Raw genomic sequence first — 25,117 nt, 5'->3', positions numbered from 1 at the left:
GGAAGAGAGAGGACAGGATGTCCTGAGTTTTAGAGATGAAATGTGAAGCCAGGACTGTGCAGAGGGCCTGCGAGGGGACAGGACAGGTAGAGACTGCAGCAGGATTGGCCAGCTCCTTGCAGATTTTAATGAGTTAGGCCGAGTTGTTAGATGCCACAGAGGCGCAGGCTTGGATGTGAGCTCTCTTCTTGGTCCGGACGGAGAGCCGGTATTGCGTTTGGTGCAGGCGGCAGGCCAGTTTATCAGAGAATGTACCAGAAGCATGCCATTTCCTCTCAGCCACCCTACACTTGCGTTTAAGGGTGATGAGGTCTGAGTCGTACCAGGAGTTGCACTTGGCTTTGGGCTTCAAGCGGATCCTCATGACAGGGGCAAGAGCATCAAGAGTATTAGATATAGCAGAGTGGAGCATGGAAAGGGCTGTGTCAGGTGTGAGTCAGTCAAGGGGAGAAGGGATGGGGGGTGAGAAAGTGGCAGCGAAAGCCTCAACTGACACATGGTTCATGGGTAGGATAACCAAGAAGGTAGGCAGCAGTGCTGGAGTTGGCTTGGCCTGAGGGGTAGAGAGGGTGAGATGGGAGGAAAAGAGCAAGTGATCACTGCAGGAGAGAGGAGTGGTGAGAGGGATCGAAAGAGGAAGGTCAGAAGAGATCAGAACATCCAGAATGTGCCCTGCAGAGTGAGTCAGGCCATAGGGGAGAATAGAGAGTGAGAGAGAGAGTCGCAGAGGTCACGAAAGAGTCCAGTGGAAGGACAGGAAACATCCAGGTGCATGTCTCCAAGAAGGAGGAGTTGAGTGGTTGAGACCAGGAGGGAAGAGGAGAGGTCCGCCCACTCCGAGAGGAAGGAGGGGATCTGACCAGGTGGCGGATAGATGGTAGCCACAGTAAGGGAATGACCAGGAGAGAGAAAGCCTACAGACGAGGCATTTGAAAAAGGAGTAGCCCTGTGTAGGAATGACAGAGGCAGGAATCCACTCAGGAAAGATCAGGGCTACTCCCTCTCCTGAACGGTTGGATCTGGGCACGGAGAGGGTCTTGTAGCCATCAGGGAGGAGAGTGTCACAGCCTGCGACTGAGCTGGCCGTGAACCATGTCTCGGTGAGACAGAGGACATCGAGGTCAAGTTCCTCCAGGAGGCGGCAGATGTCAGGAGTGTTTGACAGCTGAGCGAGAGTTTACAGTGGCAATATGAAGAAGGTTGCCGTCCTTGAAAGACTTCCGGGGAGGGGTACAAGTCAGAGGTACGCCCTGCGGAGGTGTAGCAGCAGCCCAAGGGGGAGGGAGGGCAGAAGAGGAAGGAGGAGAGGGCAAGGAAGCCAAGGAGGAGACATCAGGGGTAGGTGAGGAAGCCGTGGAGGGGAGAGAGGGGACAGGAGAAGAAAGGAAATTGATGAGGCACGGGAAGCATCTATCAAAGAGAAGGTTGGCTTGAGGGCCTTGGACCAAGACGGTACCATCCAAGTAAACATTAATGATGACCTTAGAGGAATGGAAGGAAGCCAAGAGGGCCTCCCACCGGGTGCCACCATTAATGGGAGAGGAAGAGAAAGGAAAGCGCACAGAGAACCTATGTAGGGTCCATAGGTCTGGCAAGGAAACGACAAAGAGGATGTCAGTGAAAGTTTGCCTGGCAGAAGCACTGGTATAGGTGTCAACGATAGGGAGGCCTGGGTTGGAAACCAGGATGTCCTTTTAAAACTGATTCCTACCAGATTTAGTAAGGAGAGCAGGACAGTCGATAGAGAAGCAGTTAGAAAAGATATAGACAGTGAGCACCATAGAGTAGGTAGGGAGAGAAGAGAAGAAGGAAGTGGGAAGGGGTAGGGAAAATAACACTAGGGAAGGGAGCAACCAGACGAGAGAGAATAGACAAGGTGACAATTGGACAAGACAAGCACTTAGATAGTGGTAGAAAGGTTCGCTAGATGAGTGCTTTTCAAGGAGGCAAAGCCACAGAACGGCACTTCTATCACAATGCAATTTTAAAACAGGAGAAAAACACACCCAAGTTTGAGAGTCCTGAAAAGGGGGGGCTGGGTTTCACAATGCAATTAAAAAATAAACAGGAGAAAGTTTGAGTCTGCTATATGGACAGGTGTGCAGGGTAGAGTGAGGTTCTATACCTAACCCGGGCCACTCCTACCTTACTTCGTTGCTGCAGGTTGACAGCTGGCCGCTGGCTTCCCCTGCTGACACCTGCAGACACAACCTAGAGCCGCGCTTTGCCTAGGGACTGCCAGGTAGGGGGCTGCCTAGGGAGGGAACCTTTAGAGGGCCCCATGGGCCAATGGGAAGGTGCTGGGAGGGATAGCAGGCAGGTGGGAGAGGGAACACAGAAAGGGATTGGAAGGGAAGAAAGGGAGAGCACGGAGTGCAAAACAGGAGCAAGGCACACACGGAAGCGGGTCGGGGGAGGGGAATGGCCTACCACATGGCACCTGGGTGCTTGCACAAACAAAAATGCTTAAAGAGGCGCCAAGGGGTGACAAAAGGCAGCGCTCTTACCTGCGAAGCTGGAACCACACCAGAGCAGCAAGCGACTCTTTTTGCAACTCTTTTTGGGGGCGGCCCCCTTCGGCAGGTTGTTGCACTCTTTGGTACACATTACAGTGTGCAATACAGTGGCTATATGTTCCAAATAGGAAAGGCCACAGTGATTCTCGTCTGGAGGTGCCCTCCCTTGCCTCGTCACGCTCTGAAACACTTGTGTACGAGCATGATACAAATAAAATATCAATATCAAAAGGGGGGGGGTGTGGCTAACTAGCCATGGAATAGGACATGCCCGAGAGCTGCTCCGGGGATCCGACATCGATCCTTAAGAACATGCATTAAAAATGAACAATCCGCTTTAGGAATGGAAGCACGGGCGTGTGAATAGATGCCCTGCCACAACTACAAAAAACAAGTAAATCGTGTAAGCAACAGAAGTGAAATTGACTCTGAAGCATTCAGCAGCTCTGAAACAAAGTATCCAAAATGGCGGACAACAAAGGAGGTGCAGCCGCGGCATTGGGAACAGCTGTATAGACCCGAGCGCGAAGCGGATAAGGGGACACTGTCCCTTGGAGGTGGCGTGGATCTTTGCTCCCGAAACGGTGATCGGCGATCACCCGCGAGGACGCAGGCTATCGTGTGGGGCTCGGAGTGACGGGTGGACCCAGGTTGCGAGTACAGTGGCCGCATGTGCGGAATGGTGGGGACCGGCATCTGGAGCCCGCGCGCCCCCCCCCCCCCAGCTACACAGGACTATCTAGTGTGCGGCTCCCTGCTGCGTGTGAGTGTGCTTCGGAGATACAGGGGCTGCATATTAGGAGCGGAGGTGTGGCGGATGACCCGTGTGGAGAACAGTCGCCGGGTGCAGGACCAACAAAGAACGGAGGTTCCATGAATGCGCATCAAGCGCTCTATGAATATATAGAGGCACCCGTGCATGCAGGGCCGTCGTACTGAGGGTTGCTAATTTGAGTAAATCATTGGGAGTCAGACCGAACTGAACGAGGGATCAGCGCAGCTTGCTGGGCACTTCCCCTGCACGGTAGGCGAGATCAAATGATACAATAACTGGAACGAAGCAATGCCATCATACCAGTAGGTGCACAACGGCACAGGCATAACGAGGTGCCCCTTGCTCCGCACAACCAATACGGAATACTGAACTGACCATGGCAGAGAGGCCCTTGCACCGAATAATAGCGGGGTGCGGGAGCTGTTAAACGAGGGTGAAGTCCCGAGTGAATATGGAGAGTCGCTCGAGTCCGCGGCTGCAACCTCCCGTGGAGCGCTGTCAAGCGGACCACGGCCACTTGGAACAATCGACATATGGCAAGTCGTGCTGTGCGAGTCAAGGGGGCTGGCATAGTGCAGTTTCAGACTAAGTAAAATTCCGGCAGAAACGAGTGGTACGCCTAAGCAGAACGAAGGAACAAGTTACTTATCTGGAACTGTTGTTCTCCAGCATGGGTCTGGCATGGATTCACATGCTCATGAATATTCCCCGTCGTCAGGCTGGGAATCCTCGGTAAAGAAAAAAATCAGTATCAGTTTCGTTTCTGATCTGTCTTTCTCAGTAGTAACCAATCACTGGTCTCTGGGTCATACTGCCCCCAGCAAATGACTGCCCTCTCCCTAAGCCAGATTTGGTAGCACGCAAAGTGGCAGTATGGCCAAGTGAAGAGCCATAGAGGGGCAGGAGGGAGGGTTCGCATGTGAATCCATGCCAGACCCATGCTGGAGAACAACAGTTACAGGTAAGTAACTTGTTCCTTCTCCAGCATGGGGTCTGGCATGGATTCACATGCTCATGAATATAAGATTACATAGCAGTACACATGGACAACCACGGGAGGTGGCAAGGCTCAACATTAAGCATTACATAAAACTCAACATTAAGCATCTCTTACCTCCTCACCAGGCTCACCTTAAGCGAACAGGTTGCGCAGCACTGCCTGGCCGACTCTGGACTCCTCCCTGGAATCCCGGTCGACGCAGTAGAATCTCGTGAAGGTGTGCGTCGACCTCCACGTAGCAGCCCTGCAGATGTCCAGCAGGGGCACACCAGACAAGAACGCCATAGTAGCAGCGATCGCTCGGGTCGAATGTGCTCTCGGACGGCCAGGCAACGGTCGGTTTGCCAACCGATGACAATGCATGATGCAGCTGGAGAGCCATCTGGAAATGGAAGCCTTCGAGAGAGCCTTCCCTTGGTTCACAGGTCCAAAGTTCACAAACAGCTGTGATGTCTTCTGAAAACTCTTTGTTCGGTCCGCGTAGAGCTTCAGCGCTCTAGCCACATCCAGCGAGTGCAAAGTCCTCTCGGCCGGAGACGAAGGCGACGGGAAGAAAACAGGTAACACCAAGGGCTCGTTGAGGTGGAAGTCCGACGGCAGCTTGGGCATAAACAAGGGGTGTGTCCTCAGCAGCACCCTCGTGTCGTGAAAAGTCAAGTATGGAGGCTGGCAAGATAGGGCCTGGATCTCTCCCACTCGCCGTGCAGAGGTGATGGCCACAAGAAACGCAGTCTTCCACGACAGGAATTTCAGCGGCGCCGAATGCAAGGGCTCGAATGGCGCCCCCATGAGCCTGGTCAGCACCACGTTGAGTTCCCACGCCGGGGCAGGGGCCTTCACCGGCGGGAACGATCAGAACAGTCCCTTCATAAATTCCTTCACCAGGCGATGGGACCACAAGGATGCCCGTCCTGTGGTTCTGGTGTATCGGGAGATCGCAGCCAGATGTATCTTGATGGAGGCGTGAGCCAGTCCAGCCTTGGCCAGCGACAGTAGGTACGGCAGCACTTGAGGGGCCGTAATCCGTTGAGGGTTAATCTTCTGTGCACAGCACCAGACAGAGAACCTCTTCCACTTATGTCCATAGCACTTGAGAGTTGAGGACACCATGGCTTTTGCAAGGACCACTCTGCAGTCAGCCGGGATATCGTACCCTCCAAACTCTAGTGCTGCAGGAGCCAGACCTGCAAGTTCAGCGACTCCGGGTCGTGATGAAGTATGGCGCCTCCTCCTCTGGAGAGAAGATCTGCGTCCATTGGCAGTTTGACTGGTGGGGACGCTGACAAGTCCAGAAGGTCCGGGAACCAGTTCTGCCTCGGCCATGCCGGTGCGACCAGGATCATCCTGCACCAGGACCTCTTGAGCTGGTTGACGAGTCGGAGCAGCAACGGCAACGGAGGGAATGCATAAAGGAACAGGCCTTCCCAGGGGAACGAGAAAGCATCGCCCATGCTCCACGGCTGGGAAAACCTGCTGGCGAACCTCTGGCACTTGGAGTTCGTCGCCGTCACGAACAGGTCGATCTGGGGTTTTCCCCATCGTCGGAAGAGTCGATCCACTTGATCCTGACGTAGTTCCCATTCGTGGCACGAGCGCAGCTCCCTGCTGAGTGAGTCGGCGATGGTGTTTTTTATCCCTGCCAGATGAAAGGGCGCCAGAAACATCCCTTGGGCGACGGTCCAATGCCACAGATCCTGGGCTTCCTTGGAGAGGGCTGGGGATCTGGTTCCTCCCTGCTTCCGGATGTAGAACATCGTGGTGGTGTTGTCGGTGAAAATTCTCACCACTTTGCCCTTGAGGGACGGGAGAAAGGACCCGAGGGCCCAGAACACTGCAAGGAGCTCCAGGATGTTGATGTGGAGCTTCTTCTCCTCCGGGAGCCAAAGGCCTCTTGCGTGAAGATCTCCGGTGTGTGTTCCCCACCCTTCCAGGGAGGCATCCGTCGTCACCGTTATCTGGTGGGATGGGGTCTGAAAGTCTGTGCCCGCCGTCAGATGAGCGCGGGTGCCCCACCACCGGATTGCTCGTCAGAAGGTCTCGTCGAGCGGAATCCCGTCCTCGAAACTGCCCGTCGCTTGGATCCAGCGGGAGTCGAGGAACTCTTGCAGAGGGCGCATCCGAAGCCTGCACAGGCGCACGAGATATATGCAGGAGGACATCATCCCGAGGAGGGACTTTATGGACCTCACCCTGGGCACGTCCGTGGCCAGCAGGCGCTGCACCTTGCCCAGGATGGCCTTCGTCCTTTCTTCCGACGGTGTGGCCAGGCGCGCCACTGTGTCGAGCTTTGCTCCCAGAAACAGTGCGACTTGCGACGGGACCATGTGGGATTTGGGAAAGTTGATGGAGAATCCCAGGTCAGAGAGCAGCTGGACGGTCTTTGCTGTGTGATCCACGGCGAGCTCCCTTGTCCCTGCTCGGATGAGCCAGTCATTCAAGTGGGGTAGACGTGGATCCCCTGCAGGCACAGCCGCGCCGCCACCGGTGCGAGGCACTTGGTGAACACCCTGGGTGCCGACTTCAATCCGAACGGGAAGGCCTTGAACTGGTAGTGCCGTCCTTGGACCACGACCCTGAGGAACTTTCGGTGACCTTTCAGAATGGGGATGTGGAAGTACGCATCCTCCAAATCCAACGATGACAGGAAATCGCCCTCCTCCAGCTGTCCCAGCACGGGGTGCTCCGGTGGGGGCCCGACCCCGCTGTCGGTTCAATCTTGCTTGGCGAATGCCTTGCCGCCTTGGCCTCCCTGGCGACCGCACCCCCCCCCCACCGACTTGCCTCGTCCTCTATAGGCTTCCTGCGACGAGGAGCGGGCCGCTTGGTGGTACGTAGGTGCCACCGCCGAATCCCTTGGAGGCACCCCGCTTGCCTCCGGTGCTCCGAAAGGACGGCCTCCGTTGCCGGAGAACGCCTAGGGCCCTAGCAGTCTCTGTGTCCGCCTTGATGGCTTGGAGGGATTCATCCACCGTTTTACCAAACAGGTTGTTCCCGTCAAACGGCATGTCCAGCACCTTGGCTTGTACATCCTGGCGGAAATCCGTCACCTTGAGCCAACCTCGTCGTCTAAGGCAAACGCCTCTGCCTAGCTGGCGGAAACTGGTGTCGGCAATGTCCGTTGCCACCATAATGGCATGGTCCGACGCCACTTCGCCTTCTTGCAAGATCTCCAGGGCCTCGGCCCTCTTGTCATCCGGTAGGAAGTCCAACAGGGGGGTGATCTTGTACCATAACTCCCTGTCGTAGCGGGCCACGATCGCAAGGGCGTTGGCCGCCTTAATCGTTGTTGCCGCCGACGAGATAACTCGTCATCCCATTGCGTCCAGCTTCTTCCTTTCGCCGTCCGGCGGGGAAGTTGACGTTGAGACCGATGCCCCTCCGGCTTTCTTCTTGGCCGCCGCTGAGACGACCGAGTCCGGGGTAGGTTGTGCCCTAAGGCACAAAGGGGCCGCGTCGGGGACACGGTACTTCTTCTCGTACCGATCCTTTTTGGCAGGCGTCGTAGACGGGTTCTTGAGAAGGGTGAGCCCCTCGTCCCAGGTATCATCCAGCAGAGGCACGGCGAGGACTGACTTCCTCCTGGCCTCACGCAGTTGGTAAAGGAAACCTTCCCTCTCTTTGGGGCAGAGCTGAAAAAGCTTGGATGCCCTGGCGATCATTGCATGGAAAGATCCGATCTCATCGGACGGGGAGGCCCGGGCGGGTGATGGGAGCGCCGTCCCGTCATCACCGCCCTCGTCGTCGGTACCTGTCGTGGCAGTGTCTGTTCCGTGTCATCCCCAGGGAAGGGGGATGTGGGTAAAGGCCGAGCAGGCCACGAGGGCTGAGAAAGCAGGGCTGGGTGGATCCGTCTTCTCTTGTTCGTGGGGCTTTCCGCCGGGACCGGCTCTAGTTCCTCCGTCGGACCTGGTACCGGGTCCTCTGTCGGTGGTAAGGGCAATCTCGTCCTCATCTCTGAACAGAAGGATTGTATTGCCAACAAAATGGCCGCCGACTTATCCTGCGGCTCCGGAAGCGACGGCTGACTAGGGCCCTCGCCGGTGCCGCCGTCACTCTCATCGTCACCCTTGTCGGGATCCCTCCTGTGGGGACGGGCCTCTTCGACACCCTTGTCGAGGCCCTCTAGGACTTCTGCCAGCTCCTCAGATGTTGTGTCCGTGTCCACAATGGCCACCGGCCCCCCAACCCCTCCTTTTCCGCCAGGGTCTTCACGGGGGTCTTTTCGATGGGTCTGAAAGAGGCTTCCCTCCGCGGAGGCAGGGAGACTCTGGGCCCCGAGGTCGCCTCCCCTGGTGTAGCCTCCACAGGCTGCGCCAGGGCCGCCGCGACTCCCTCGATAGAGGCCTTGGCTGGGTGAATCAAGGCCTTCACCGCTTTAGGCGTGCTTGAGGCCTTCACCTTGGGGGGAGGGTTACCGCCTCGCTCTCCCCCCCCCGTCCGAATCCTTCGAAATCGACCGGGGCCTCTCCAGAGGCTTACTCGGGTTCTCAGATTTCCTATTCCCCGAACCAGAGTGTTGGCTTGTGGTTGATGGTGCCGGGGAAGTCGTGCCGTGCCTGGCAGCCGAAGAGCCCGACCGTTCGGCGCGCCCGGTGCCCGCGGACTCATGGTGCTTTGCCTTCTGTTGGGCCCCCGTCGCCGGGGCGCCCTCACAGGACTTAGAAGACCGCTCAGACGACTTCTTTTTCTCACGTGACGGACTCCTTCCTTCCAGCCAGTTAAAGAGACGAAGGTGTCGGTCCCTGATGGTCCGTTCCGACATGTTCCTGCAAAACGTAAGACATTTCGAATGCTCGTCCTCCTTGAACACATTCTGTAGCTGGCATCCAGGGCAAACCCTGAACAGCTTTCTGGGCGTTGAGCTTCCTTTCTCCTGGGCCATGTCCGGGTAGGTGTAACGCTCACCTGATTCTCGCAGAGGCGCCGGTCTTGACTGGGCGACTACCGTATCTCCAAAGGTGATGTGTAGCACCCGGTTGGCTCTTGGGCTGGACCTCTGTGCACTGTATGCCTGACGTGTAGAGTAAGATGTCTGCAGATAGAAAATATGGGGTTAATGAACTGGGGTTATTGGGGTGTCCCTATCTCTTTCCTCTTCTCCTCTCCTGTAGACCCCCAAAGGTTAACGCTCTCACCTTAGGTAAGTGAATGCCGAGCTCTCCATCTGCCTCGGGGCAGGGTGCTGTAACCAGTTTGTTCACTGGATAGGTAGCGCAGGCCTCTTGACTTCAGAGGACTGCTGTCCGTCGTTTACTGCACGAACGGTAAGTTTTGAGTCATTCAAATGTCTTTAAAGTCTTTAGTAATGATGTCTCTTGTTTTGCAGGGTTCCGACGATGGCGGATGACGGGCTGAAGTGAGTTGAAGATGGAGCCCGTGTGATGAATAGAAGCGCCTGGAAGCACGTAAGTAAGCGCTTGTTGCCTGCTTCACGATGCGCTCTAACTGTCTTTTTATTTTGCAGGTACGAGTTCGGAGCGGCTGCAGGGTGCCGGAATACCCACTGGATTAGATGTGGAAAGGAGTAATGGCACGTGAGTATTAAAGTTCCCCAATGTCTTTAAACGCACCTTGTTTTGTCTTTCAGATGCGGGATGCAGCGCCGAAGGCCTCCGGAGCGTGCGAAGAGTTGGTAAGCTTTTGTCTTTCAGATGCCGGAATGCAGTGTGAAGACCTCCGGAGCGCACAAAGAGTAGGTAAGCCTTTGCCTTTCAGATGCCGGAATGCTAACCTGTTCTTTCTTGTCTTTATAGGTGTTGCTGAAGACTGGATTCAGGATGGTAAGCCTTTGCCTTTCAGATGCCGGAATGCTAACCTGTTCTTTCTTGTCTTTATAGGTGTTGCTGAAGACTGGATTCAGGATGGTAAGCCTTTTTCCTTAGGCCCAGGACCGGATGCAGAAGACACGATGAGCGTTCTGCTGCAGAGGTTGCAGAATAACGCAAAGCAAGATTCATCCACCGGGTGTGGTTTAAATAGCCTCCTGTAGTGATTCGGTGTCTCCTTCCACAGCCACGCCTAGGTAAGAAAAGAGTTCCTGCTTTCCAGAAGAGTTCCAGTGTTCTGAATCTAGGGAGTGGCTCCAGCCCCACCCAACAGGAAAAGTAGTTCCAAACAGAAGTGGATCAGAGGCTCAACTGGCAGGCAAGTAAGCAGCATGGTCTGCTGCAGGTAAGTCCACCCAAGCATTATGAGCCCAGCGCTTCCAGCGCTGGGACTGGGCATATTTATGAGCCTGGTGCCACTGTCGCCAGGACTGGGTCCAAAAGGTCCCAATTGGGACTGGTTGGCACTCGGAACCTGGGTTATGGATCTGTTTCCAAGGGAGTTGGGAAAACCCTGACCTTTTGGAAGCAGAGATCATGACAGTAGGCCGCAGAACTTCTGGAATCCCCCCAAGAAGCGTAACTCGCCGAAATCTTCACCCTTGAGGGGCATAGAAAAAAATCTGACACGGATACCCGTTATTCAGATGTAGCGACAGTGGAGCTTGAGGCTCTATTTGACCGAAAAATTAGAAATTCTCTTTGAAAAAAGCGTGAAAAAGTAGCAAAAGCTCGAGAGCTAAACACGAGGACTCCAACACTTGAGCGTGCGGTAAAAATCTGAAGATGGCTGCCAGAGGCGGGGCTTAGGGAGAGGGCAGTCATTGGCTGGGGGCAGTATGACCCAGAGACCAGTGATTGGTTACTACTGAGAAAGACAGATAACAAACGAAACTGATACTGATTTTTTCTTTACCGAGGATTCCCAGCCTGTCGGGGAATATTCATGAGCATGTGAATCCATGCCAGACCCCATGCTGGAGAGGGAGGGAAATGCAGTGATTCTGCAGGCTAAAGGCAGTATAGGAGGCGCGCTGAGGGAGAAGGGCCAGCGCGGCCCACTGGATACATCTTCGCCTATAAGTATGTATGGGACCTGGGACCTGTGGCGAAACCCTGATAGTGGCAGCTTCCAGCTATTGGGGGTGCCAATTGAGCACCCCATACAAACAGGAGTATACAATCATGCTTACTGAATAAAAGTGCTAAATGCCAGGGGGAAAGGAAAGACCTTCCCGCTCTGTCTGAGACATATGCCTGAGTGGCTTCTCTGCCACACGAACCCCGAGGCATCAAGCAAAAGCAAGTGGCCCCGAAAAGTGCAATGGCTGTACATTGAGTGCTAATATTGGAGAGCGCGAGGTACAGGATTGAGCTGGGTGGCAGATGGCATGCGAACGGCCTCAGTGGACACAGACAGTAGGCGCAGAATATAAGGAGCCCAAGAGACTGATGGTCCAACTGGGACCAGTAGCAATCTACAAGAAGCAGTAAGGCCAATTGAAAATGTAGGAGGACATAACCCACCCGAAGACATAGCTCAGCGCACACGAATCCATACGGGCACACCAAGGATAACAGCCCAGGCCTGGAGTGACTCACTAGCGTCACGGCATGAAAGAGAAATAGAATTGCTGCACCAAGGACAGAGTAACCTTGGATACTAGATCGAGATCGCAAGATGGCGGGGAGAGTTGTCAAGGACAAAAGCAAGCAACCCACGATGGATGCGTTTGCTAAAACACAGCAGTCTCCAGCGGCATCGACGCACAGTGGCGCAAATGTACCCACGGAAAGTTCCCTAGCGACTGAAAACCACCAGATACTAACGGCCATAACGGAGCTAAGAGATTCATGGGGGATAGCAATGGCGGATCTGCAAACCTCCTTGGAGGCTAAAATAGACGCAGTGGAGATTGAGGTCAACCTGCTGCGACAAGACGTCAGAGCTCTGGCAGACAGAACGAGCAGCCTGGAGAGTGCGGTCAAAACTAACACGGACACCAGCACTGAAAATGCAAAGGAGGTCCACATACTAAAGCAGCAAGTGGCTAACCTGGAGAACCGTGCGGAAGAAGCCGAAGGAAGAGCGAGACAGAATAACATCCGTGTGGTTGGCCTGCCGGAGGGAGAAGAAGGCCAGTGCCCCACGGATTATGTGGAGAACATGATCCTGCAAGAAATAGGGGCCGACAAACTCTCGCAATGATTCACAGTAGAGCAAGCGCATAGAGCCCTCATGAGAAAACCGAAGCCTGGAGCCCCTCCCCGCGCAATAATTGCCAAGATATTAAAATATAAAGATCGCAAGAAGATTGGAGTACTTTCGAAAAGGGGGAACGATCGAAAAAGCTTCGGCTACTATTACAGCGTATCCTGATTATACAATGCTGGTCCAGAGGCAGCGGTATAGCTATGTGGCGGTGAAGAGAAGGCTGCGCACGACCGGCATCAAATATATGCTTCTCTACCCTGCAAGATTGAAAGTATTGCACAAAAATAGAATGTTCTTTTTTGACACCCCAGAGGAAGCAGCTACATGGCTGGACCTACAGGGCTGCCCGGGACGAGATGCGGAACAGGCCCAAGAAGAGCACGATAAGTGATTGAGATGTTATATGTATACTGGTTTATCACATTGCGGGGTATCCCAGTAGAGACTTGATAAAGACACTGATAGGCGGGTACGGATGGGTAGTGTTGAAGCCAGGTTATGATATCCTTGATTTTGTTTATACGTGACGGACTGGAATATAGAGTATTGAACACATGAGTAAATTAAATAGCATTGTGTGGTTGAATTGAAGCAAACAGGAGCGGCAGGACACAGGCACCTCCCTCCCCGTCCCCCCCACCCCCAAGTAGTAGTAGTAGAGTAGTAGTAGTAGGAGCAGGATAGCCATTAGGGCAACCTCACCCTGCTGAGCTTCGAGTACAGGCTATCGCCAGAAAGCGCTAGATGCGGGGGTGCCTGAGATCCAGGGATGAAGCTGGGCGACAGTTGGGGCGGTAAAGTTGGGGAAGGGAAGGAAGGTGGAAGGGGAAAGGGGTGTTTGTAGTTAAGGGGAGTTCGAAATGGGGAACGAGCCTATATAGACAGATGAGAAGTGTGATCTGGACTGGACCGGTGGGGGGTAGGGGGAACTCTAATAGGCCATGGGGGACCTTAAAATAATTACGTGGAATGTCAGGGGGCTTAATAGCTATTTAAAGAGAAACAAGGTCATGTTGTACCTGCGTAGACAAAAGATTGACATTGCACTGTTGCAGGAGACTCACCTGACAAGGGAAAAGATGGAGATGGTTGCAAAGAAATGGAAAGGGGTTGTGGCGGGTTCGTCATATTCTGCTTATGCTAAGGGAGTGCTTATCTGGGTGGCGTCGCATGTCCCGTTTCAGCTGTTGCAGGAAATAGCGGAGACGGATGGGAGGATGGTCATAATAAGGGGATTGGTGGAGAATAGGGCGATAAGCATTGTAAATACATACACCCCAAATCAAAACACAGCGGCATATTTCAAAACTCTGTACTAACCTTAGCGTGTGTATGGGGAGTGCGGTGATCTGGGGAGGGGACTTTAACTGTGTATTAAACCCGAGGGTGGATAGATCAGATGGGAAGATCGATAGACCCGCCCCAGCTGCTAAAGCGTTGCAGACATTACTAGATGACTTTGGTCTGGAAGATGTCTGGACGATGAGACAACCCCAAGAAAGGCAATATTTGCATTATTCCGCCCCACAGCAGTTACATACGAGGCTGGACTATGTCTTTGTTACATCAGAGGTAATGACAGAGATTACACAGGCGGAATATAAAGCGAGGGTCCTTTCGGACCGATCGCCCCTGGTCATCGGATGGCAATACTGCCCCCCCGAGAGCAAGGATTCCGACATGGCACCTCCGAGCGGAGGCACTCAGGGATCCCTTTTTAGGGAGGATATGAGGGAGGAGATTATAAACTATTTTGAGATGAATACTGGTAGTGTGGACTCGGCGGGCACATTATGGGAAGCCTTCAAGGTTGTAATGAGAGGGATAGCCATTGCAAAATCTAAAGACCTGCAAGGTGGGATCTTGGCTGACCTACAAGAAACAGAAAGGGAACTGGAAAAGGCATTGAGAGGAGGAAGTAACGCGAAGGAAGACATGGAGCTGATACTTATATTGCAGCAGAAATGCGCGGGGCACTGGGAGAGACTGTGTAACCTCAACTATAAAAAATATATAGAGAGACAGCATGCGGGAGGGGATAAGACAGGAAGGCTTTTGGCATGGTTATACAAGAGCGAAACCCCCAGACCCACGATTAGAATAATAACGAGAGAAGACGGTAGTGTAGCTGACACCCAAGAGGGAGTCAATCAGGAGTTTGCAGATTATTATAGGTTACTATATGGGGATGAGGGGGAAGGTAGTCACGCGACGATAACAGAAACTCTGGAGGATATAGGACTGCCTAAGATAAGTGCTGAGGAAAGAGGAGCCGGATGCACCGATTACTTTGGAGGAGTTAGAAAAGGTGGTGAGGCAGCTGCCCACTAGTAAGACTCCGGGGGCTGACGGATTCCCAAGTGAATTTTATAAAGTATATAAAGAAGAGGTGCTCCCCCCAATGTTAGAAATGTTAAATGAAGCGTTTGAGGTGGAAAGGCTGCCAGAGTCACTTAGAGAAGCGATCATAATACCGATTCCCAAACCCAACAAGCCTGGGCATAGCTGTGGTTCCTACAGACCTTTGTCGATGTTGAACCAAGACAGAAAGATATTGATGGCTGTTTTGGCAAACAGACTGCGGAGAGTTATTGGCAAACTAATACACCCCGACCAGACAGGCTATGTCCCGAATAGGAATATAAGTAATAATCATAGACGACTCCAACGGGTTATTGAGTTTGGGAACGAGGGCGAAATGGCAATTGTATCCTTGGACGCAGTAACTTTGACACGGTCAAGTGGCCATGGCTGCTGGCGGCCCTGGCGGGCTATGGAATGGGGCCTGGATATATACAGTGGGTGAAGTTGCTATATAGTGAAACGTTGGCCAAAGTTGGAACGGGAACAGTGATATCGGAAAGATGGCAACTCCGTAGAGGCACCAGAAAGGGATGTCCATGGTCCCCAATGGAACCCCTAGCAATATACCTTAGACAACAATATGATATCATAGGCTTCGCTGTGGGAGGGAAACAACACTTGATCTCCTTATATGCGGACGATTTACTGCTGTACTTGCGGCACACAGAAAAATCTCCAGTACATCCTGGAAGTGAGATATGCGGGGTTGTCTGGTATAGCGGTGAATCCTCAGAAATCTAGCATTTTTCCGTTAGGCGGTTATAAGGGGTTTCCAGCTGGATGGTTACCGGTGTTACAGATACCATGGGCGGTTAGTACCTTTTCGTTATCTTGGGATAGACGTGTACCACACAGTGGAAGAGGAGCATAGGCACAACACGGAGGTAGCCATTAAGAAAATCGAGAATTGTATGAGATTCTGGGTGAAGCTGCCCTAGCAATGATGGGACGTGGGGCAGTGCTAAAGATGGTGGTCCTACCTAGGCTCCTGCACTATTTTGGGACTATACCATAGCTAATACCCAAGAGGTTTTTCATTAAACTGAACAGTATGTGCAGAGATTTCTTGTGGCATGGCACGCGAAATAGAGTGGCACTATAGAAGCTACAGAACTTTTATGAGAAAGGGGGATAAAACTGCCTAACTATGAGGTCTATTATGTAGCGAGCCAACTGCAGTATATCGCCAAATGGCTCTCAGGTGAAATGACCCCCGAATCCAGGTTGTTTGGACAAGCCTGTGCTCCATTTTACAAGATAGATGATCTGGCTGCCCAAGACGGAAATGGAAGGGCGCCCCAAGATGATGATGCTTGGATGGAAGATGTGGCGCCGGGCATGCCTTATGATGGAGAACCCATTCCCATGTTACCCGCAGTTAGCACTAGTTGCACTGGCAGGGGGAGAAAAGCAGCTAAGGATGATAATCAGGAACCACTGGGAAACAGTTGGGTTAGTCACAATGGGGGATATCTGGCGAGAGGGGACTATCGTAGATTTTGAAGTGCTGGGGGAGGAAACAGGGTTACACACGGGCCAGTATATTACCTATCACAGAATGGTGCAGAGAATTAGGAGAACATGGCCCAAAACGGTACTGGAAGAGAAACCAGTGCTACCATAGATACAATATATGATATAACGGAAGGGGAGGCACGAGATCTCTAGACTGTACGAGATGATGATGTCTAAGGTTGGGAAGGAATTAACACAATTGAGACTAGACTGAAGCGGAAGTAGGAGCCCCAATGGAGGATGGGATGTGGGAACATGCCCTCGGGTACCATAAGAAGGTGTTGAGGAATGCGAGATTAAAACAGATACAACTGTATATTATGCATAGGGCATATATGACATCCCAGAGGATATCTAGGGTTGAAAATGCAGGACGACAAGCATTTCCCAAATATGATGAAGAAAAGGCCGGCATGGTACATATGTTTTGGTCATGCCCGGTTATTGAGCTTTCTGGGGTGAAGTAGCACAGAAACTAGCGGAGATGGGGGGGGTCAAGATTGTTATAGATACAGTATGGGCCTGTTTGCTGGGGGGGTTCCCTAGATCGCAGAAACTCAAGCATGTGAGTAAATTGAAAGATCTAGCATATGTGCTCGCAAAAAGGAGAATAGCCATGGGGTGGAAGACATGTCACAGACCACGGGTGGAGGTGTGGTGAAAAGAGTTGCAGAAACGGGCGGATGCAGAAACCATGGTATGACAAGAGGCGAGCAATGTATGGGGGCGGGGAGGGGAGGAGGTGGGAACCCTGATGGCCTGGAAATCATTGTTAGCTGAATTGTTTGGATCAATACAGGATCTGACAGAACCTACGGAAAGGGAGACCCTACCACATGATGCAGAAACGGAGTGTGGGAAGAAATAGGCTCGTAATGGGGGGTGGGATAAGGGGAGCAGTGACCAGAATTAAGCAATGTACAACTGAGCTGTTGATATATGCACTGCATGTTTGGTTTGTGTTTTTTGTTTGAATAAACCAATAAAATTGTTTAAAAAAAATATCAAAAGGGGAGAAAGCAGAGAAGCAGAGCTAGCAGGATGCACCAGTCGTGCTGCCCCACAAGGTTTTCAACTCCGATGTAGAGAAAGGAAGCCCCACACCGCTCGGGATGAAAACAGAGTGTCACTAACAGGAAGGCAATCCTTGAGTTCATATGCAGGCCGCAATATAGCGAATCACCTGTACTGTGGATCACCGCCATCAGCCCTGTCCCAGAAGTGTAACTAATAACCATCCTCTAATACGCCGAATTGGGCCCTCCTCTGCCTTTTACTAGGAAGCAGTTCTTCACATGTTTTCTCGCTCTCGGACAGGGCGCCCAGGCCAGGGCACGCCCGCCTGCGGGTAAGGGAGCATGGTAGTTAGGGGCAGCAAGGGGGAGGGTGGCAGCCATATAACTGAGTGTGTTCCAGCAGGCTCCATCCGTCTTGGTGTATCCGTCCCCAGCAGCAGCACAGAGAAGTAGAGTACTCTGGCGCTCTCCAGCTTCTAGATGCAATATGAGTGAGAGCTTCAGCATACGCTGCAGAGACTGTCCCGTCTGGTCCGGATCAACAAATGGCGCCCAGCTGCTCCACACTGGTGGATTTCACATTGCGGCGTGCCTGCCTCAAGTCGCAACGTTCCCAATGTACGTGGCCCGCTAATCAAAAAGTCAACAGTGTCCTTGCCTGCTCGCTAGGCCCAGTCCTCTTAACTGGCATTATAACGGCTTACCCCAAGGTGCTTGTTCATGTGCTGGCGAAGATTGCGAGCTCCGAAAAAAAAAAGCAATCACAGCAAGTGCGTTGGAACCTATGCGTTTCAGGTTGGGGTTGGTGTATCTTCACATACTTGTTGAGTCCGGGAGTTCTATGAAATGATTTCCCACAGATGGAGCAAAAGTATTTGATTCACCAATGCAATGGCTTGTGTGCTCATTAAAGCTTCGCTGCGTATCAAAAATTTAGCCACACAAAATTTGCCTCCGCGCAACTTCCCGGTTGCTCCGCATACGCCGGCCACTACCTCCAGGCAGCAGCGGGAGCCAGACCACCTCTGCTACCCTTGTGGTCGGCACCCTCCAGTCCTAGATGCCAATCAGTGCAGGTGCCGCTCGGCTCACCTCCTCCTCACACCGGTATGAAAGGGACGCAGTGGGTGTTGGCACAGCCGGCTGCAAATTTCGGTAGCACTGGTGGCGATCCAGCAGATGGCTTCCCCCCGTTCATACACACAGCCTCCACACCTAATCTCGATTGTTGGGCTTCACCTTGGCTAGCAGCAGCCTGGTTCGCTCTTGTTAGGGATTCCCCCCCAGCAACAGCAGCCCGCTGCACAGATACGCCCTGCCTGGACCTGCCGAACCTGGCAAGCAATAGGTAAGTCGAAACTGCTGCAATCCATCTGCTTTGACAGGTTGTGCCCACACCTTATGTAACACTACACAACTCATTTCACTGCGAGCCCTCGCCATTTATTGTTGATTCAGCGCCAGTGATCTCTCCACAGACAGTTCTCGTTTTTCATTATATCTACATAGAGCTCTAAATATTAAACCATATAGCTATTGCTCAAACATCTCAAAATCAGTCTGGTGCATGAATGTATCGCTCCTTTCTGCAGATCTTGCTCGTTAGGTATGCTAGTTTTTATCTGTTCTTACTTATTAATCTCTCCATTTCCATTTTTTGCTTATTGCAATTCTCTTCCGGTAATCTTTTATAATAAGAAAATCATCATGTTAAAATGTCTATGCATATCTGTTGCATTTATCTATTTTTTTTGCATATCATGTTTATGTTTCATTAGGTCTTCTACATTTCTCTGTCGTTTTCTCTGAATATACTTTGACAAATTATAATTTCAGTTTTGTCTTGCTTATTCATTTTGAACTATTTTTATTTAATGTATTTTTCTAGACCTCTTAGGAAAACATATTTATAGCAAATTTTGTCCAGGTCTCCATATTTCACCATATATGTGTACATGTCTGAAAAGCAAAGATAAGCTGTATTGGAAGTCTAACATTGGCAATGCCAACAGTTTGGGCTTTTGCATTACGCATGGGAAAGGCAGTTGCCAGGCACTGCCGTAGTGGTATTAACTGGCCATTGATGGTAGCAGGTGCAAAATTGTGCTAGTAACTGGGCATCTAATAGCAGTACCTGGCAAATGCCTAATACTTATATCGAAAGACAACTGTTGGCTTTGCCAATGCTCGTTATTAACAGGACTTCAGTGAAGGACATGCATAGTGCTTATAAAGCGAGTGGCAGAAGGCAGACCTGGTTAGGAAATTTCTATTTCACCAGTAGCGGTTTTACAGCTCCAATGAAGTCATTCAATCTCCGAAGACTGCTTTGAAAAAACACTGGCAGGCACTTAGTGCAACATTTGATGGTAAGACTTGATTAAAGGAACTTCCCATGAGGAGGTGTTTTAGGCGGAGAGGGGAAGAAACTGGGTGGGAATGACCATAGGGCTTAGCATAGCCATGGGCAGTCAATGGGCGGGCAGGTACCAAACACCCTTAAGCTGTGTGTCCCTGCTCATACACCATGTTTCCCTTTCTGTACTCTAATACAATAGTTTTGACGTACAGGTGGCACGCACAAACAAAGCAAATTAGCAATCAATATGTGCTAAAAAATACATGCCCTGTTCATTGGAGGAATAAAATTCCTGCGGGAACTTCTTTAACTTTCTGGGCAACTAAGCGCCTTGTTTCTAGCATTATTCTCGACCGCTTCGACTATTGCTCCTCTTTTTCTTGGTTTTCCCGCTTCTCATCTTGCTCCACTTCGTTCCATTAGTCAATCATTTATACGTCTTCTATGCTTCTTCTCTCCTCATAGCTCTATTTCTAACACTCTCGACTCTTCACCAGCTATCTTTTGAACATCATCTTCCTATGGCACCTTCCTGTGTCAATTCTCTTGTATACTGGTACCAACCATCATATTCCCTTCGGTCAAAATCTCATTATTTCTATTACCAGTCCTCCATGTGCCCAATGACATTTCTGCTCCTTTTCTCTCTTCACTCCCAAATTTTGGAATTCCCTCCATTTGTTCTCACGTTATAGTCTTCATTCCGTACTCAGCTGAAATCTCACTTTGTTCCCCCTTCTTAAAGCATGATGCCATTGTTTTAATTAATTGTGCCGTTAATTGGCAGACTTGTTTTGTCTACACTGTTCAGTGCATCGACAATCAGCACAACATAAGCACAAATAAATGAAATGTAAATGAGTAAAAGGAATTGCTGTGAAGTAGATCGACTTCTTGCTGACTGAAAGGAATGAAACAAACACCTAGCCCCATACAGCTCCATTTCAGGCAAGCTGAAATGCAGAGCACCCTACGTTTTCAGCATTTTACCTCTACCCTTCAACATCAAGTTGACCTCGCTATCGGAGCTAATTAACTCATGTCTCAGATGCCTAAACTACGCAGACAACACGCAAATTGTCTACAAGCTCACAAATGACTAAAACGAATGCACCCGACATCAGCACATGCTGACTAATGGATGAATTCAGACTCAACCTCCACCCAACCAAACGACACCCCACACCAATCCCCTAGCCGGATAAAATAGGGCACTGCCCCTTGCCCATGTCAAGTGCTAGAAACCTTGCAATTGTGAGGGACAGCGACTTTATACTGGAACCTCAAATTAAAGCCATCATAAGTAGTTGCTCCTTCAACCTCTGTGCAATCCAATGCATCATGCCTTATCGGATCTTCATGCATAAGACAACGGCAGTTATTGCACTTGAACTCCAAAAACTAGATTATGGCCACTTCCTCTAACTTGGATTCCCAGAATATTTACTCAATAGGCTACAACCCATGACAGCCAGGCTACTCCTAAAACTGGAAAGATAAAAATACAACACCCAAGACCTTTGTACACACCCCGACTCTGGGAAGGATTCCCTTCAAAACCCTATGCATCACCCACTGCACTTTCCACTGCAGTGCCCCTTAATCCATAACATGTACATTCACCCACTACCAATGCTTGAGAGCCCTCCAATCAGTGACAATTCCTTAATGACTGTCAAGCTCCAACCAGAAACTGTATAGAGGATCTTCCTTCTTCGCTCAAGCAAACTCTGGAATTAACTGTCTAAACATCTTCACACAGAAGACCACCTAACCATCAGAAAATAGCTAAGGCCTGGCTAATTAACTAACACCAGTAAAAGACCAGCACCAAAACGTCAACCAACATACACCTATTCACTCCAACTTCGACCCAAGGGAAGCAGCTCCTCTAAATTATAAGAAAATACCAGGAAACCACACACAACTCACTGACAAAGGTATAACCGTGAATGGACGGACATTGTGTATGGTCTCCACGCAACTTAAATGGAATTGAATGAATGCCACCACAAATAGACAACAGACCTTCTTAAACATTTGCCTGGATGATGCCCACTGATCACCTGATGGTGTCTGGAATGTTCCAAAAGTACTCTCTCCCCCATCTACATGCATCCCTTGTTTGTCTACTCCCCCTTGCCTCTGTAACTTAAGACGCTCTACTAAACTCTACCACCACCTTACACTATCAGTTACCACATCAACATTAATCGAGTTATGATAAAGCTCACCTCTCTAAGGTAAACCCTGAGCGCTGAAAGTTTCAAGATCTCCCCTATGGATAAACATAGGCCCAATTGTCATCACTAATTCATAGAACCAGAACAGCACTCCGGGAACTGTAACTACCAGCCTGCACCCATTAAGACAACATGTTTCGAATCTTCGCTTAATCTTTCCCATTAACAATAGCTAGGTCTTTTCTCTCTCGAGTGCTATACATGACATTTGTACATTACATCACCGTAAAGACTTCAGTTAAATATGCACAACATTCCTATTGTGAAGAATGTATAGTTACAGATTTATTGTGCAGACATTCCCTTACTGGGCATTTGTCAAAAGTGTTTATTGTACCTTTAAACCAGCTCACATCTTCTGGAGAGTTGCCTTAACTGCTTATCCATGCTATCATTTGTAAAGTCGGAAACACCCACGCACAAAACAGAAGACACAACCACACAGACCTTAGAAATTAGACCCAAGAAAATTCTTGCATACACCGCTACTTTAGAAATAAGAACCAAGAAAATCCTCCCTAACAAAGATGCTGTGCATAATTCACTGCGCAAACTTGGCCAGGGGCCACAAATTCGTGTAGCACTGACCATATTTGATATCCTGAAAAACAGGAGATTGTCAGCAAACAACTTTTGTGATAAAAGATACAGCAATAAATTGGTGACCTAAACTCGCCAGCAGCAATGTACCTACCGGGCCAAAAATCTCAAGCTCTGGAGGACAATGCACCACTAGAAGCAAGGACACCTTCTGGTTGCAATCCAAAAAGTGCAAGGAGCAGCAAAGCAGAAACAGGTCTTCTGCTATGCACCAGGACTTTGGAATCCAATATTTCCAACAACCAGACTGGTCCATTCTCTCCAGCACTCCAGGGAGAAATTAAACATACTGCTATTCTATGAGCACAATGGACACTGATTTCGGAGTCACTGTCACACCCTCAGCCCTTTCTTTAACAAACGCCACTTACCCTACTGTAACTTTCACACCTCCCCTAAACCTTTGCTTCTTTCAATGCACAGTGCTCCACCGATGGTGATCTAGCTTCGTGCTATATAAATACCCACTTATGCATACCCACATTGCTGACACTGCATGCAAACTACCTAAAATTCAGCAATGGCCTAAAGCAACATCTCCCAAACAAGCTTTCGCCCAAGCCAAAAACACATGATCTGTGCTTTGGCCTAGGCCTCTTATTACGCACTTCTGAAGCCAAATCGACTTAAAAAAATATCATGATTTCTTAAGCACTGGAAAGCAACTGTATGCATGGTTCTGAACTATGCCTACATGTAAACTACCCTGACCACAGCTGTCACCCCATTCCTATTCCCAAACAACCAAACCTCCACTTTCATTCCCATTTTACAACTTGCCACTCCGAATCATCCAATTTCCTGCATGCAACTTCTTTATAGCATAGTGAGTGGTTAACTCAATATTCTCGTGTTGCCCATACCGTTTAGGTTGCACAATATGATTGAGCTAAATAGGACTGTGTGCATTTTTCCTTTTATAAAATTAGTTAATGTCAATGGACTAAACAGAAAACTAACCACATTTATATTCACCGTCATAAAGTATTCTATTACCATTACCTGATCTTCATTCATGTTCGGCTTCGCTGGGAGGCACTTTAAGTTGCAGATGCACATTCTGTACCCTACATATGAAAAAGAGCATATATTTTGGTAACAGAACATTTATCTACCAACAATAATATTAGGAGTATCCTTCCTGGTTCGTTCCACAAACCTGTAATGCTGTAAAGCCCCCAATCTACACGCTCCCTGACATTTCACTAGGCTGAGGACATAAAAGGAGAACAAGAAAACTATCCAGTTGTTTCATTGAAGTGATTTCCTAATTACTTTGTGGTAATTCACTTCGATACATTTACTTTGTGGGGTGAAGTAATTTACTGGTGGGAAGGGGTATAAGGGTCAGAAAGGAAAGGATCAGGGACCCCCTCATTAAAAAAAAAAATAAAGAATTGATTTGAAGTAACTGCATTGAAGTGAATTAACATGACGTAATTCACTTTGATGAAACATAGAACTCAAGAAAACAATAAGGTGCTTCAACGTTTACTACTCCAGCCTACCCAAAATGCAAAGTCATGTAGAAACAGATTTCAATGCAATATTTAGCAGTAGTTCAGAACTAGGGAAAATACTCAAGACACACAATTGAAACGGTCACTGTGGCATACATGGTTCGTGTAGCTTATGTGCAGCCAACATCATCTAGTGTGTGCCAAGCACTCTGATTAGATTACCAACTTGCCAACCGCTCAAGATCCCTATAGAAGTGCCTCATAGGTCCTGCAGTGGATTGGTTCACAGCAATGGCCACCTACTGACCTAAATCTCCAGGGTGCACATATTATGGGTGGCCACAATACTGGTTGGCTCGACCACATCATGTCGACACAGGGGCAACCCATGCCTATTCAGTTTTGTAATTTCTTTCAAAAATACACCATCCTCCCCACATCTCCATCCACCAACTTTGGGCCTTTCCGACTACAAACTCTCTGCTACTAACTCACCAATAATCTGCTGGTCACCAGAGGCATAGCCAGTATTGTCTGACAAGTGGGGCCCGAGGCAAATGCGATGCTGAGTGGACATTTACATATTTTGGATGGGCCTTGTCCCCTCAGGCCGTACCCAGTCTACCTCTACTGGGCAATGCATTTCTTGTCACCACTGGCCCATTGTATCAAATTGTTGGTCACAAATATCAAATTATTTTGCAGTGCTTATCAATACCGGCCCACTGTACTGTCTGCCACGTTGATGGACCATCCCACTCAAGATATTCTCAGACATCCTCATTCTGCTCATCCACGCTCTCTCACTGCCCCTTACTCGGGATGCCAGCCACACCCTGGTGCATTTCCCCCTACTTCACCCTCTCCAACTTCATGGATTCTACTCGCCTCACTCCTCAATCAATGCCTTTCACCTCACCCTAAGCCCAAAAATAATCTTTCAGTGGAACACGGGTAGGAATAGTTACAGACTTGTAAATCCAGTTCTTGATCCTGGGTATTGAACGTTTAAAATTATTTCATTTCAAGAGCAAACCAAAACACAAAGGGGACATCAGCGTCTATGTTACAGTGGTGGGCTAAGAATGACAAGTTATTTAAAGTACAAACCTAAATGTGTCTTACATCTAATGTGTCCCCTCCGGTTAACATAAATGAGATACACCTCAAAAAAGGAAGGGAAAACGAGTTAAGGGCAAAGGTGAGGGTGAATAGAACAGCAAGGGAAT

At 50.0% G+C, this 25,117-nt stretch overlaps 1 protein-coding gene across 4 annotated transcripts in view; it reads right to left on the bottom strand.

Annotated features, from left to right (window-relative positions):
• The window catches only part of TRMT1L (tRNA methyltransferase 1 like), a 1,318,548-nt gene that overhangs the window by 1,043,234 nt on the left and 250,197 nt on the right, over positions 1 to 25,117 (bottom strand). For all 4 annotated transcript variants that reach the window (XM_069641040.1, XM_069641039.1, XM_069641041.1 and 1 more), the window contains one exon: positions 23,431 to 23,495. In XM_069641040.1, the coding sequence (XP_069497141.1) occupies positions 23,431 to 23,495 (65 nt within the window). The remainder of the gene's footprint in view (positions 1 to 23,430; positions 23,496 to 25,117) is intronic.

This window comes from Ambystoma mexicanum, chromosome 1q (genome assembly GCF_040938575.1).
Source record: "Ambystoma mexicanum isolate Mex_15411 chromosome 1q, UKY_AmexF1_1, whole genome shotgun sequence".
Lineage (NCBI taxonomy): Eukaryota > Metazoa > Chordata > Amphibia > Caudata > Ambystomatidae > Ambystoma > Ambystoma mexicanum.
This window is presented reverse-complemented; position numbering and strand designations above follow the sequence as displayed.